The 16044-nt window shown below is 45.0% G+C and overlaps 1 protein-coding gene across 4 annotated transcripts in view; it reads left to right on the forward strand.

Annotated features, from left to right (window-relative positions):
* gli2a (GLI family zinc finger 2a) overlaps positions 1 to 16044 on the forward strand; it is a 103057-nt gene that overhangs the window by 64594 nt on the left and 22419 nt on the right. For 3 of the 4 annotated variants that reach the window (XM_056432819.1, XM_056432826.1, XM_056432848.1), the window contains 2 exons: positions 6721 to 6926; positions 10467 to 10667. In XM_056432819.1, the coding sequence (XP_056288794.1) occupies positions 6721 to 6926; positions 10467 to 10667 (407 nt within the window). Of the gene's footprint in view, positions 1 to 6720; positions 6927 to 8478; positions 8566 to 10466; positions 10668 to 16044 lie in introns of those variants that run through there. The other variant, XM_056432837.1, reaches the window with a different exon arrangement.

Consider the following 16044-nt stretch of genomic DNA (forward strand, 5'->3'; position numbering starts at 1 on the left):
ATTATTTTTTAACAAAGGTTAAATATTATGTCACAAGTTTCAAAAAGTGCCCCCAACTTCTTTTTAAATGCCGCTGGGTTTCAGTCAGTGGGGCAGAAACGGCCCATAAAGAATATGTAAATGTTCTGATTAAACCAATAACATGTTCTTCTTCTTCAGAGAAGAGCAACAATCTAAAGACTCACAGTGACCAACCAGAGAAGGAGGTGATGATGAAGAGTTTAAAGGAGAGCCGTGTCTGATGCTCTGTCCACTCTCGAGACATATGAGACGATGTTGCATCACAGCTGTGGTCGTCATCTAAATGCTGTGGATCCCAGTGTGTGATTGCGTTGATGAGCCCGGAGTCACCAGTCTGATAAGGGAACAGGGCCCGCGTGCCCAGGTAGTCCTCCAGTGAAGTGCCCAGCGGCATCGGGCCGCTCCGAGGGAAGCGTGTTTTTGTGTATGGAGCGTCTGTTTCTTCTCACTTCTCTGCTCCCGCCCAGAACACAGGGCTCTTTATGGTCGTTTGTCAGGGACGACGGAGCTCCGCGGCAGAAAGTTGGCCCTCGGACAAGGCCGGCAGTCTGCAGGCGCTTACTGGAAACGGAGAGAGGGCCGAGGCTCCGGGTTGGTTGGCTCGGGCCTGAGTCGGGGCAGGACCGGGCCCCGGGTGCAGGCTGGCAGGGTATGAGAGACTGAGCATGGCAACTCTGAAGGGAGGGGGGGGGGGCATGCTGGGTCTGAGGCCCAGCTTTCATGGCAACAGCTACACAACTGCAACCTGGACCAGTCACACAGTGATTTGAAACCCCTGAAACATGTTTTTTTTCTTCATATGTACAGGACTGTCTCAGAAAATTAGAATATTGTGAAAAAGTTATTTATTTTCTGTAATGCAATTAAAAAAACAAAAATGTCATGCATTCTGGATTCATTACAAATCAACTGAAATATTGCAAGCCTTTTATTCTTTTAATATTGATGATTATGGCTTACAGCTTAAGAAAACTCAAATATCCTATCTCTAAATATTAGAATATCATGAAAAAGTATACTAGTAGGGTATTAAACAAATCACTTGAATCGTCTAATTAACTCGAAACACCTGGAAACACATTTTCAAATGTTTGATTTTGTTTTGCTGTTATAAATCTTTTTTTAGAGTTTTCTTAAGCTTCAAGATTCAAGATTCAAGATGTTTTATTTGTCAGTGTGCAGATGAAAGTGGCAATGCTCAGCAGGAATGTGTGTGTGTGTGTGTGTGTGTGTGTGCCTAGCTGAAACAGTCTGTTGTTAACCAGGCTGTGATGCTTCCTGTCAAGAAGGACTGAAGGATCCTCTGGGAAACTTTAAATTTCCTCAGCTGCCTGACACAGTAGTAAGTCCACAATCAGCTCCTTAGTTTTGGTGACATTCATGATGAGGCTGTTGTCCTGGCACCAGAGTGACAGATCAGCAACTTCCTCCAGGTAGGGAGATCAGGCCCACCACCACTGTGTCATCCGCAAACTTGATGATGGTGTTGGGGATCCTGTGTTCACCTGACCACCTGTGGCCTGGCGGTCAGGAAGTCCAGGATCCAAGCACACAGGACTATGGTGTTGAAAGCTGAACTATAATCAATGAACAGCAGTCTCACATAGCCCCCTCTGGCTGTCCAGATAGTACCTGGGAGACAGCATCATCCGTGGATCTGTTTGGGCGTCCATGGAGGAAGGAGCATTTCATGACCACTCATTCATACATGCTGGAGAAGCATTCTTGGGCACAGGGACAATAGTGGATCTCTTGAAGCAGGCGACCTGCAGCTTTCCTGGTGTTCACCCTCAACAGAGCCCTCCTCACACTGTGCTCGGTCACAGAGAGTGTGTGTTCATCCCCAGCGGTAAGCCATAATCAGCAATATTAAAAGAATAAAAGGCTTGCAATATTTCAGTTGATTTGTAATGAATCCAGAATGCATGACATTTTTGTTTTTTTAATTGCATTACAGAAAATAAAGAACTTTATCACAATATTCTAATTTTCTGAGACAGTCCTGTATAATGAAATATTCAAGCTCCAACATAATTATGACCAAAATTACTATTTAATTCAATTCAGTTCATTTTATATAGCCCAATATCACAAATGTGCCTCAGCAGGCTTTACAACCTGTACACATACGACATCCCTGACCTTTGACCTCACATCGGATCAGGAACAACTCCCCAAGAAAAATAGAAAAAACCCTTTCAGTGGTAAAAAAAATGAAGAAACCTTTTTATTTTTATATATTTATTAACCAATTTTATTTACGAGCTTCAGGCATATCAGTCCGCACAGAGATACAAAACAAAGATGTAGGTAGCATAGTCCCTCAGAAGGCCCGAGACTAATCTCCATATTTAATTGAATAACATTGAGTCATGTTACCAGTTAGAGTGGCGGGCCGTCCTCACACCCGACTCTTAAGCAGTTGTTGCTGCCAAGAATTAAAACCACACACCAAACACTGGTGTGTTCGCCGCAGCCAACAGGATGCTTCATTGTCAGATTAAACAGCGTTTGTTCTCAGGCCCTCATAAAGACAGCTATTCTGTTGTTTTCAGTCGTTTTTATTGTTTTTTAATAGGAAATGAATCGCTGGCGCTCCGTTGGCACTCTGAGTTCCCCTCTGGCATCGGCTCTAGAAGTGTCAGGGATGGCGTCTCTGTTTCCATTCGTTGCATGGCATGTCTTTTCAAAATAATCTTCCGTGTTCAAAGCGGGGTTCACGCGTTCATGGAAAACCTGGACAAGTTTGTAAATGGTTATTTTCCAGGCCTGGAAAAGTCCTGGCAGGAAAAAAATCCCCAAAGTTTCGGAAAAAGTCATGTAAATGTGTTATATTCATATGTTCATTTACGCTGAGTTTTAAATAATTAATCTGCTTTTAAAAGAATGACGCTCAAAATATAAGCCGGCATACGCTCTTTCATACTCGCAGAGCACATTTTTCGTGCTGCAAGAATAAATGTTTATTCTTTTAATCAAACTATTGTCTCTCATTCGTTTGTGTAGTTTAAGGTTATATACTGGATGCGTTGGAATTCTCATTGTTAGTTTAAATACCACATTTTATCACTTTTTCATGCATACACCGAGATTAAAAAAATGTTTGATCATGGAAATTTGGTTTAAACTCCTGGAAAAGTCCTGGACACCCATTGGTCCACATGTGTATGAACGCTGTTAAAGGAAACACACAGATTCCACTTGTCTCTATTCAAAATGAACGTAGGGCTACTTAGCTTGTAGGTTGGTTAGGTTTATTAAAAGATAGTGGCTTGGGTTAGAATAAGTATGTTTGTTCCGTAACTGGCGTTAGTAAAGGACAGGAAGTGAGCGCTTGTGTTTGTTTGACCTTCACTCCCTACCACCCCACTCTGACTTTCTCCCACTTCATTCTCCGTCATTGGCTCTGAATGTCTAACAACGACTCCAGTGGTTCCCATCACAGAGTTGACGTTGAAGGGTGTCGGTATCAGACTCCGCGGGCCACCGGCAAGGCTTCAGTGTTTGAGGAGTCCGGAGTGAGAACGGGTGTTGAGATTGTGGAGCAAGTGCTGTGTGATCTTTGAACATCCCTCTCTTTTCTAAATTCAAAACATGAGGTTGGGATAAACATGGCCAAAGAATATAAACATTGAATAAAGATGTTGAACTGACTAAAGTGACCTTCAACCTGAAAGGAGGCAACGATGCCGAAAGTCATACTCAATGTGTCCTTTAAGGCCTAAAGTCATACTCATGTGTTACTCCTCTAAGGCCTAAAGTCATACTCATGTGTTACTCCTCCATGGCCTAAAGTCATACTCATGTGTTACTCCTCTAAGGCCTAAAGTCATACTCATGTGTTACTCCTTTAAGGCCTAAAGTCATACTCATGTGTTACTCCTTTAAGGCCTAAAGTCATACTCATGTGTTACTCCTCTAAGGCCTAAAGTCATACTCATGTGTTACTCCTCCATGGCCTAAAGTCATACTCATGTGTTACTCCTCTAAGGCCTAAAGTCATACTCATGTGTTACTCCTCTAAGGCCTAAAGTCATACTCATGTGTTACTCCTCTAAGGCCTAAAGTCATACTCATCTCTTACTCCTCCAAGGCCTAAAGTCATACTCATGTGTTACTCCTTTAAGGCCTAAAGTCATACTCATGTGTTACTCCTCTAAGGCCTAAAGTCATACTCATGTGTTACTCCTCTAAGGCCTAAAGTCATACTCATGTGTTACTCCTCTAAGGCCTAAAGTCATACTCATGTGTTACTCCTCTAAGGCCTAAAGTCATACTCATCTCTTACTCCTCCAAGGCCTAAAGTCATACTCATGTGTTACTCCTTTAAGGCCTAAAGTCATACTCATCTCTTACTCCTCCAAGGCCTAAAGTCATACTCATGTGTTACTCCTCTAAGGCCTAAAGTCATACTCATCTCTTACTCCTCCAAGGCCTAAAGTCATACTCATGTGTTACTCCTTTAAGGCCTAAAGTCATACTCGTGTGTTACTCCTCTAAGGCCTAAAGTCATACTCATGTGTTACTCCTCCATGGCCTAAAGTCATACTCATGTGTTACTCCTCTAAGGCCTAAAGTCATACTCATGTGTTACTCCTCTAAGGCCTAAAGTCATACTCATGTGTTACTCCTCTAAGGCCTAAAGTCATACTCATGTGTTTCCTCTTAGGCCTAAAGTCATACTCATGTGTTACTCCTCTAAGGCCTAAAGTCATACTCATGTGTTACTCCTCTAAGGCCTAAAGTCATACTCATGTGTTACTCCTCTTAGGCCTAAAGTCATACTCATGTGTTACTCCTTTAAGGCCTAAAGTCATACTCATGTGTTACTCCTCTAAGGCCTAAAGTCATACTCATGTGTTACTCCTCTAAGGCCTAAAGTCATACTCATGGTTACTCCTTTAAGGCCTAAAGTCATACTCATCTCTTACTCCTCCAAGGCCTAAAGTCATACTCATGTGTTACTCCTCCATGGCCTAAAGTCATACTCATGTGTTACTCCTCTAAGGCCTAAAGTCATACTCATGTGTTACTCCTTTAAGGCCTAAAGTCATACTCATGTGTTACTCCTCTAAGGCCTAAAGTCATACTCATGGTTACTCCTTTAAGGCCTAAAGTCATACTCGTCTCTTACTCCTCCAAGGCCTAAAGTCATACTCATGTGTTACTCCTCCAAGGCCTAAAGTCATACTCATGTGTTACTCCTTTAAGGCATAAAGTCATACTCATGTGTTACTCCTCTAAGGCCTAAAGTCATACTCATGTGTTACTCCTTTAAGGCATAAAGTCATACTCATGTGTTACTCCTTTAAGGCCTAAAGTCATACTCATGTGTTACTCCTTTAAGGCCTAAAGTCATTCTAATGTGTTACTCCTCTAAGGCCTAAAGTCATACTCATGTGTTACTCCTTTAAGGCATAAAGTCATACTCATGTGTTACTCCTCTAAGGTCTAAAGTCATACTCATGTGTTACTCCTCTAAGGTCTAAAGTCATACTCATGTGTTACTCCTCTAAGGCCTAAAGTCATACTCATGTGTTACTCCTCTAAGGTCTAAAGTCATACTCATGTGTTACTCCTTTAAGGCCTAAAGTCATACTCATGTGTTACTCCTTTAAGGCATAAAGTCATACTCATGTGTTACTCCTCTAAGGCCTAAAGTCATACTCATGTGTTACTCCTTTAAGGCATAAAGTCATACTCATGTGTTACTCCTTTAAGGCCTAAAGTCATTCTAATGTGTTACTCCTCTAAGGCCTAAAGTCATACTCATGTGTTACTCCTCTAAGGTCTAAAGTCATACTCATGTGTTACTCCTCTAAGGCCTAAAGTCATACTCATGTGTTACTCCTTTAAGGCCTAAAGTCATACTCATGTGTTACTCCTCTAAGGCCTAAAGTCATACTCGTGTGTTACTCCTTTAAGGCCATGAAAGAACTACAGTAAGTCATGAGTCAGCACATTCCCCTTCAGGTTCATTACCCCCAGTCATTGTGTTGAATGTCTACCACTTACTGACGGAGCCTCTTATCAGAGCTGAAGCACACTCGGTTCGACATAAGTACTAATGCCCCTTCAAAGGGTTGTGCCACTGCCAGCAGACATGTGTATCTACAGTTCAGCCCCTCTGGGCTGTTGAGAACTACAACACCCACTTGTCTGTGTTTCGGCAAGCAAAACTGCCAATTACCTGTCAGAGATGACACATTTACTGTACGGCCTGACCAACTTCTGACGTCTCTTGCCGAAGGTGTCTATCGACAGCTACTGAAGGCTTTGAGAACCCAGTTGCCCTCTCGTATCGCACGTTGTGTCATAGCTGATGTGAGAGACCCTGTAGCTTCGCCCACCCAAACAGAGAGAGCCTCGGCGTGGAAAGCCCTCGGTCTCGACTTGTCTGTAGCTCCGGGGCTTAATAGGAGAAGGTGAAAAAGAGGGGATTATTATGTATTAGCTGTGGGACCGGGAAGGGTGGAAGTGGATTGAGACAACCGGAGTTACGCCTTGTCTCTGAACATACCAATGAAGATCACTCCCGATGATAAGGGAGCACAATACAAGTCATCACATGAGTACAGGAGGTCTTCCCCCTCCTCCATTTCCCACTATATCTGCTCTTTGTCTTTCTATCCATCCATGACCATTCCCGCCACTCCTCCTTTTATTCAGAGGTGTCTAATGTGTTATTCCTCTTTGCAGACATCCGGGCCTGACGGGCAGTCCGGTCATCTCAGACATTTCCCTGATCCGTCTCTCGCCCCACGCGGTGCCCGGGACGGGCGAGTCCCCGTTCAGCCACCCACATCCGTACGTCAGCCCCCACATGGAGCACTACCTCCGCTCGGTGCACGGCAGCCCCACCCTCTCCATGATCTCAGCGGCCCGAGGACTGAGCCCCGCCGAAGGTAAGATTCACCCCGCGGACCGCCAAGGTGTATGATACCGCTCATACATCTACAAGTATACGTCGCTCACACGACAGGAGGTGCAACACATGACAACACTGTCTACGACAACCTCAACCAAAGAGGCACGGGGGTTGAGGTCAGCTTGACGACTCCTTGTTAAGGTGCGTTCGCACCAAAAGCGAAGGGATTTTTCGCGTCGCTCAAAACGCGTGCGTTTACTCGCTCGACCATTCACCGTGTTCTCACCATAAGCGTCGAGATGCTCCGCGAGGGGCGGGGCTTATCTCCGTGTCTCGTCTCCGTAAAGACCGTTATCTCCTTCATCCACCAGAATAACTAACCACTAGTTCTGCTTTATACTTGTTGTGGACATCCCACACACTAACGCCCTCGTCTTTGGGTTGATGACATTAATATAATATATATATTAATACATGACATCACCCGTTGGCTCACTCAGCTCGGTCACTTTCACCGTTGAAGTTACTGTTACGTCTGAAAGACTTCCGCTTCCAGCGCTACGAGAGCGGAACTCAAGAGCTGATTGGCCCGAGTTGCGAGATGACCGCCTCAAAGTTGAAATATTTCAACTCGGGGCGAAAATTGCGCCGATTGTAAACGCGTCGCCCACATAGCGTCGCCCCGAACGCCCCAAATGCGCCGCCCGAAAAAATAGCGCGTCTATCGCAGCCACACGCGTCTGTACGTTGACTTTTCATGGGATTCGGTCGCGCGAAAAAATTGTTTCGCTTTTGGTGTGAACGCACATTTAGGTTTTGACACTATGTGTTTTTTCCTCTTTGTATATTTAGCTCTTTGCTCTACGTTACATTTGCACCTCTTACTTATGGTTTGATACAAAAACACAATCGGCCGTCCAACAAACCCCTCTCTTTACGTTCTCACCAGTGTTTTTTTGGAGAATCACTCCCTCAGAATCACTTTATGCACATTTTCTTCCGCAGATTGTACAAATGAAAGTATCAACACACACACACACACACATACACACGCGCACTTGTGTACTCAGTAAAATGACGTACCGATGGGAAAGCGCTGGAGTGTGATGCGGGCATACTAATACTCACACGCAGTCGTTCACAAGCGTTCGTATAGATGTGGGAACAACTTGCATCCGTCCATAAACACCCTGACACCCGAGTGGAAACACCGTCTCATTATTCGTACGCTGTATGCGATGTACGCCGTATGAACAACAAGCTGCGAGCGATGTGTGGAAAAGCACTTTCACCATTTGGTTATTCTGCGACTGCTTTGACCAGGAAGCATTCAGTAGGTTCAGGATGTATGAATCCTGTGAAGCAACTGTCTGAAGGAGTCTCACAGCGTGGACGCTCCTCTCCTTGAGGTACGGAGCTACACCTTTCAGTCAGCTTGTTATGGGGTTTTTGCAAGTGTGTGCATGCTGGTGATTTGCCCGTGTATCAGGGCTATGCGTCGGTGCAACCTCCCTGTGTGTCTCTCTATGTGTTTGGCTTGGAGAAACCATGGAAATGAGGAGAGGGGGAAAAAAAGATAAAAACACATCGTCGCCCGTGAACGATTGGGTTCCCACGATGACAGAGCGGTCCTCGCTGCCCTCGCTCAAACAACAGGAGCCACAGGCTTCTGACAGGTAAAGCACCCAATGAGGGCCCTCGGTAGCTCTGAGGGACATAGAGCCAGTCTAGAAGCTTTTCTGCTGGCTCATTTTCATAGCTACTTAATAAAACCAGTCCACTCAGCCTCTCTGTCCCACTGTAACCAGTCCACTCAGCCTCTATGTCCCTCTGTAACCAGTCCACTCAGCCTCTCTGTCCCACTGTAACCAGTCCACTCAGCCTCTCTGTCCCACTGTAACCAGTCCACTCAGCCTCTCTGTCCCACTGTAACCAGTCCACTCAGCCTCTCTGTCCCACTGTAACCAGTCCACTCAGCCTCTATGTCCCTCTGTAACCAGTCCACTCAGCCTCTCTGTCCCACTGTAACCAGTCCACTCAGCCTCTCTGTCCCACTGTAACCAGTCCACTCAGCCTCTCTGTCCCACTGTAACCAGTCCACTCAGCCTCTATGTCCCTCTGTAACCAGTCCACTCAGCCTCTATGTCCCTCTGTAACCAGTCCACTCAGCCTCTCTGTCCCACTGTAACCAGTCCACTCAGCCTCTATGTCCCACTGTAACCAGTCCACTCAGCCTCTTTGTCCCACTGTAACCAGTCCACTCAGCCTCTCTGTCCCACTGTAACCAGTACACTCAGCCTCTCTGTCCCACTGTAACCAGTCCACTCAGCCTCTCTGTCCCACTGTAACCAGTCCACTCAGCCTCTCTGTCCCACTGTAACCAGTCCATATAACAGGCGGCGGCCCTGTGCTCTGTGACCGCCGCCGCGGCCTAATGCGTTGTGATGGATCCACATTTCTTTGGTTTGGATGTGTGCTCGTGTGTCAGAGGGGGGGGGGCTGTGGTTTTGGCCCAACCCCCACCTCCCCCTCTTTCCACCGCCGTGCATATGCGTCCGCCGTCGCTCCACCGAGGAGCAGGAAGCGGAGGGGAGGGGCCCTCAGGCCCAGTGGGATCATCAATCCGTCTCTCTCGCTCGTATGGCTCCCGACACTTTTAAATGCGGCTTCACCCGGAGCGGGTGTTAACGCGCTCGACGTCAACATTACCTCCACCGCACGCAGCATTCAAGGCCTCCTCGGCACTATGAGCACCTGCAGCGTGGAGGACTCCAGCCTGTCCACCGCGGTGCATTCACAACCGCAAAGGAGGGCAGGAGTGTGGTATTCTCCCCCCCCCCCTCCCTTTCTGCTCCAGCTCCGCTTCCTTTACTCCCTGGAGATATTGCCCCTGAGCCCAGTGAGCCTCAAAGACATCAGACATCTTTTATCAAAAGGCTCATGCCCCGCGACATGAATCCTCAAATCTGTAGAGCAGGTCCCCGGGGGCGTCTCCTCCGCTGAGTCCTTCTCGCTGTCGCTTTCTGTTCTCGTCTCTGGTTTTGTCAAATGAAAAATCAAATCAAAATGTGTTGTCTCCGCCCCTTTGACATGTCAACATGTGTTTGGCATCATGGGTCATGACCCCGGTGCTGTGGGACAGACATGCTTACCTCCTGATTCATAATAATTCATTACATTTATAAAGCGCTTTTCAAGGTTCTCAAACACACTTTACATCACATTATTAAAACATCCTGAAAATCTATACCGAGCATTTCTACAAGGTCAATCACACATTAAAAGTCAGGTGGGTTCTGATTTGTGATTTGAAAAGGAGGATTAATGCAGTCTGGGATGAGTTTGGGAAGAGAGTTCCAGAGGGAGGGGCCAGAAGTAGAGAAGGCTCTGTTGCATCGAACACAATCCCATTGTTTTTTGACTTGACGTGGTAGAAACTCTTATGCCAACACATAAGCCAAATGACAAGTGGGCATAGATATAAGGATGGGACGTTGACCCCCTGTCCATGAAGACAAATACAACAGAATAACCCTGTTCTGCATGCTCTCTGTGTTCCCCCGGTTCTCTGCTGCAGTGACTCACGAGCACCTGAAGGAGCGCGCCCTGTTCAGCCTCCCTCCTCCGCCACCGGGGGCCAACCCGACAGAGTACTACCACCTGATGGCCAGCGCCAGCCAGCGGAGCCCCTACGGGGACCTGCTGATGCAGAGCAGCGTGGCGGCGGCGGCGGCGGCAGCGGCAGCTCATCTCCCAGAATACATCAGCCCCTTGGATGGTGAGGATGAACAGATGTGTTGCCTTGTGACAGAAGTACAACTTGAGATGTGTATTCATGAACACACGGTCGAGCGGAGCAGCGCAGCGACAGCTACAACGTGCTATTCATAAAGTGAACAATGTGCATAGATTGCACATCAGATGATGAACACTGGCAGTTTATCAAATCTTCATCTAGTAACACATTCATCTGTGATTTCACATCTGTTCAACTCCCGTGTTATAAAACCCACATTCTGAACTTGACAAGATGTTTTACTACGAGACTCAACACGGCGTTCAATGTGATTGCACTACTCTTCATATATTGCGTCGTAGCCTATTTTAGGGGGGGGGGGGGCTAGTAACAATATAATCCCCGTGCACTAGGACCTTGGGGAGGCTGCTGCTCTGGCTTTCTCACTCTACTAAGTAACGTCTCTCAATGACAGCCAGGATAACAGCCAATGAGGTGAACTCATCCAGGATAACAGCCAATGAGGTTAGCTCAAAGTAAATGATGCACAAGTGACCTGTAAGTCCAGGTAGTGACAGAATTTGGCTATATATATATATATATAAATATATATATATATCATATGTCTGTAGTTGTTAACGAGTGTTACCTGCTTACATTCAGCTTTACTTGAGACAAATGAAATGAAACTTAGAAAATCTCCAGTGAGCGAGAGTGATAGAGGGAATTCCAAATACAAGAAAAAACTCGACATCTCTCTATTCTTTGCATTAATATATATTATCATATATACTTTTTCCATTGAATGCTATATTTGACACTGAACTAGTTCATCTTTATCTCAGTGATTGTGTTCAAATGAGCAGAAAATATCACTATGACCCTGTAATTCTGTCTCTAACCATGGAACATATACTGTAGGGTCTAGAATATATATACCCTATATGTTGATACTTTATAGACCCTATATGTTGATACATCATCGACCCTATATGTTGATACATCATCGACCCTATATGTTGATACTTTATAGACCCTATATGTTGATACTTTATAGACCCTATATGTTGATACTTTATAGACCCTATATGTTGATACTTTATAGACCCTATATGTTGATACATCATCCACCCTATATGTTGATACTTTATAGACCCTATATGTTGATACATCAACGACCCTATATGTTGATACATCATCGACCCTATATGTTGATACTTTATAGACCATATATGTTGATACTTTATAGACCCTATATGTTGATACTTTATAGACCCTATATGTTGATACATCATCGACCCTATATGTTGATACATCATCGACCCTATATGTTGATACTTTATAGACCCTATATGTTGATACTTTATAGACCCTGTATGTTGATACATTATAGACCCTATATGTTGATACTTTATAGACCCTATATGTTGATACTTTATAGACCCTGTATGTTGATACATTATAGACCCTATATGTTGATACTTTATAGACCCTATATGTTGATACTTTATAGACCCTATATGTTGATACCTTGAAGACCATATATGTTGATACCTTATAGACCCTATATGTTGATACATTATAGACCCTATATGTTGATACCTTATAGACCCTATATGTTGATACCTTGAAGACCATATATGTTGATACTGTATAGACCCTATATGTTGATACGTTATAGACCCTATATGTTGATACCTTATAGACCCTATATGTTGATACCTTGAAGACCATATATGTTGATACCTTATAGACCCTATATGTTGATACATTATAGACCCTATATGTTGATACTTTATAGACCTTATATGTTGATACTTTATAGACCCTATATGTTGATACCTTATATACCCTATATGTTGATACATTATAGACCCTATATGTTGATACCTTGAAGACCATATATGTTGATACCTTGAAGACCCTATATGTTGATACATTATAGACCCTATATGTTGATACCTTGAAGACCATATATGTTGATACCTTATAAACCCTATATGTTGATACATCATAGACCCTATATGTTGATACTTTATAGACCCTATATGTTGATACCTTATAGACCCTATATGTTGATACATCATCGACCCTATATGTTGATACTTTATAGACCCTATATGTTGATACCTTATAGATCCTATATGTTGATACATCATCGACCCTATATGTTGATACTTTATAGACCCTATATGTTGATATCTTATAGACCCTATATGTTGATACATCATCGACCCTATATGTTGATACATCATCGACCCTATATGTTGATACTTTATAGACCCTATATGTTGATACTTTATAGATCCTATATGTTGATACATCATCGACCCTATATGTTGATACTTTATAGACCCTATATGTTGATACTTATAGACCCTATATGTTGATACATCATCGACCCTATATGTTGATACATCATCGACCCTATATGTTGATACTTTATAGACCCTATATGTTGATACTTTATAGACTCTATATGTTGATACATCATCGACCCTATATGTTGATACCTTATAGACAAGTGGTCCCCAAACTACGGCCCGCGGGCCGAATTCGGCCCGCCTCCACATTTGGACCGGCCCCCTGAACAATACCAGAGACGCGTTCCGATTTATTCTTTTTTTCACCTGGCCCGCTGCCGTTGAGATTGCAGTGAGACGCGGAGAAAATGTGAAGTGGTGCTCTTCGCAAAAGAACATCTTTGATCGGACGTGTCGCGTCTCGGCCAATCAGCGTTCAGATGTCGACAGCGTTTGGGAAGTTAGGTTAGCTTGAATGTTAGTCCGCTACATCTGCTGCTGTCACGCTGCACGGTGTAGCGATACTAACAAAGTACCCGTACGTTAAAAACGATGTGATTTAGCATATTTTTAGTATCAATACTTCATTCACTCACAGCGAGTGGCGCGCGCATTGCTCAGCCGTGATGCGCACACACAGCTGAGCACACTCTCACTAGCACCACCCCCCCCCCCCCACCCGGCTGGCCCTCCAGCAGACAAGGGAAACGTTATGTGGCCCTCTCAGGAAAAAGTTTGGGGACCCCTGTTATAGACCCTATATGTTGATACATCATCTACATCATCGACCCTATATGTTGATACCTTATAGACCCTATATGTTGATACATCATCGACCCTATATGTTGATACTTTATAGACCCTATATGTTGATACATTATAGACCCTATATGTTGATACCTTATAGACCCTATATGTTGATACATCATCGACCCTATATGTTGATACTTTATAGACCCTAGAATGTTCATATTATAGACCCTATATGTTGATACTTTTTTTGGCGGAAGGTGCAAGAATCGCGCACCAAGACACCGAGGACCCTATATGTTGATACCTTATAGACCCTATATGTTGATACATTATAGACCCTATATGTTGATACTTTATAGACCCTGTATGTTGATACATTATAGACCCTATATGTTGATACATTATAGACCCTATATGTTGATACTTTATAGACCCTGTATGTTGATACATTATAGACCCTATATGTTGATACTTTATAGACCCTATATGTTGATACTTTATAGACCCTGTATGTTGATACATTATAGACCCTATATGTTGATACATTATAGACCCTATATGTTGATACTTTATAGACCCTGTATGTTGATACATTATAGACCCTATATGTTGATACTTTATAGACCCTATATGTTGATACCTTGAAGACCATATATGTTGATACCTTATAGACCCTATATGTTGATACATTATAGACCCTATATGTTGATACCTTATAGACCCTATATGTTGATACCTTGAAGACCATATATGTTGATACCTTATAGACCCTATATGTTGATACATTATAGACCCTATATGTTTATACCTTATAGACCGTATATAGTGCTTCCTCCTGAGGTTTTTTCATGGAAGAGTTCACCACATCAAAGCTGGGGGAGCTCTTTGGACCTATGGGCTAGTTTAGGGTGCATACACACTAAAAGCCCAAAGGCCAGGAGCTCGTAAACACAAGTGTAAAAGGACACCATTAAAAGAATCTGTCCGTTCAGTGAAGGCTAAGATGGGCTGAACGAGGGGCATGAGGCAGCTTACACACACACACACACACACACACACAGGGGGGCGCAAACAAAAATGGACCAGCCGGGCAAATAGGCCGGCCAACGCTCCAACGTGTTTAGACACCGGCTCACAGAGGCCAGCCTGTTCGCTCTAACGCCGGTGTAGAACCCCGGCCCTTCTATCGAGATGCCGGTCCGGCACCAGGACAGGCGTTTTGATCTCAGCGGCGAAAACGCATCCAAGAAACCGTCAGCGCTCATGAATGGGGGAACAGAAAGCCAACAGAGTGGAAATCTGTCCGTGAAAGTCAGCCCTCCTCGATGGTCCACTTGGCTCCAGGAGCCCCCTCGCTCTCTTTCTTTCGTCCCAGTCCAACCACCAACCCGGAGAAAGAAAGACAAACAAATGTGCCATGTCGGCAACGATGTCACACAGTCGATGCCTGGCAGCCAGGTGGGGAAACACACCGGAGAGGGAGGGAACTGATGCCAATGCGGGAACGCTGTTGCAGCGTATCTTTTAAAATGACCTCAATCACGTCTACAACCACACAGCTGGTGCTGAGCTGGACGGACACCTCTCCCCACCTCTCCGTCCTCCTCCAGCTTTTTGCTTCTCGAGCTGCAGCCACCTCAGTGACCGCCGCTGTCCTGACTCGCCCGCCGCACTTGTGTGGCGAGGCTGTTTGCTCAAATAGCCGCAACCCCCCCCCCTGCCTCCGCTCTACGCAGCGTCCACACTCGCCGCCGCTGTCCGACCAGCTTTTATTCTGCGTTGGACCGTGCGAGGATTCATGTGGTCAGGGTTTCAGGCCACTCTGCCAGCCCGGAGGCTCTTCCATTGCGGCCTGGAGACACAAGGCCGGTATTGACCAGGGCGGCCAGCTAATGGTCACCGCGGGCAGCCCCCAGCCTGAATCAAAGGCCTCATTTACTGTCAGAGTGGGGTGGGGGGGGGGGGGCAGAGGTGGCAAATATGTGCTTCACCCCTCAGCGTTGGTTTTGGAAAGCACTGCCGATTAAACCCTCATATTAAAAATCAATTTATGCAATAATATTCAGCAGACCCACCGCAAAAAAACTGCCCTCAGTGAACCCATAGTGTGGCTCCTCCCCCTCCCTCTGGGTCAGTGAATTGCGAGGCTTACGGTTGAGCCATGAAACACTGATGCCGCTGTGTGTGGACACATGTGTCAGGGTGGGTTGGGGGATGGTGGTTGTCAGAGCTACAGGTCCCACTTGTGAATGTTTAGGATTTACTGTTGGGGTTTGCCTTAAGTCAGACACTTAAACGCAGGAATTTCTCTCCTCTTGGTTATAGGAGGAAGATGTTTGTTTGAAGTGCCACAGACTCCTGTT

The sequence above is a fragment of the Pseudoliparis swirei genome, chromosome 2, assembly GCF_029220125.1.
Source record: "Pseudoliparis swirei isolate HS2019 ecotype Mariana Trench chromosome 2, NWPU_hadal_v1, whole genome shotgun sequence".
Taxonomy (NCBI): domain Eukaryota; kingdom Metazoa; phylum Chordata; class Actinopteri; order Perciformes; family Liparidae; genus Pseudoliparis; species Pseudoliparis swirei.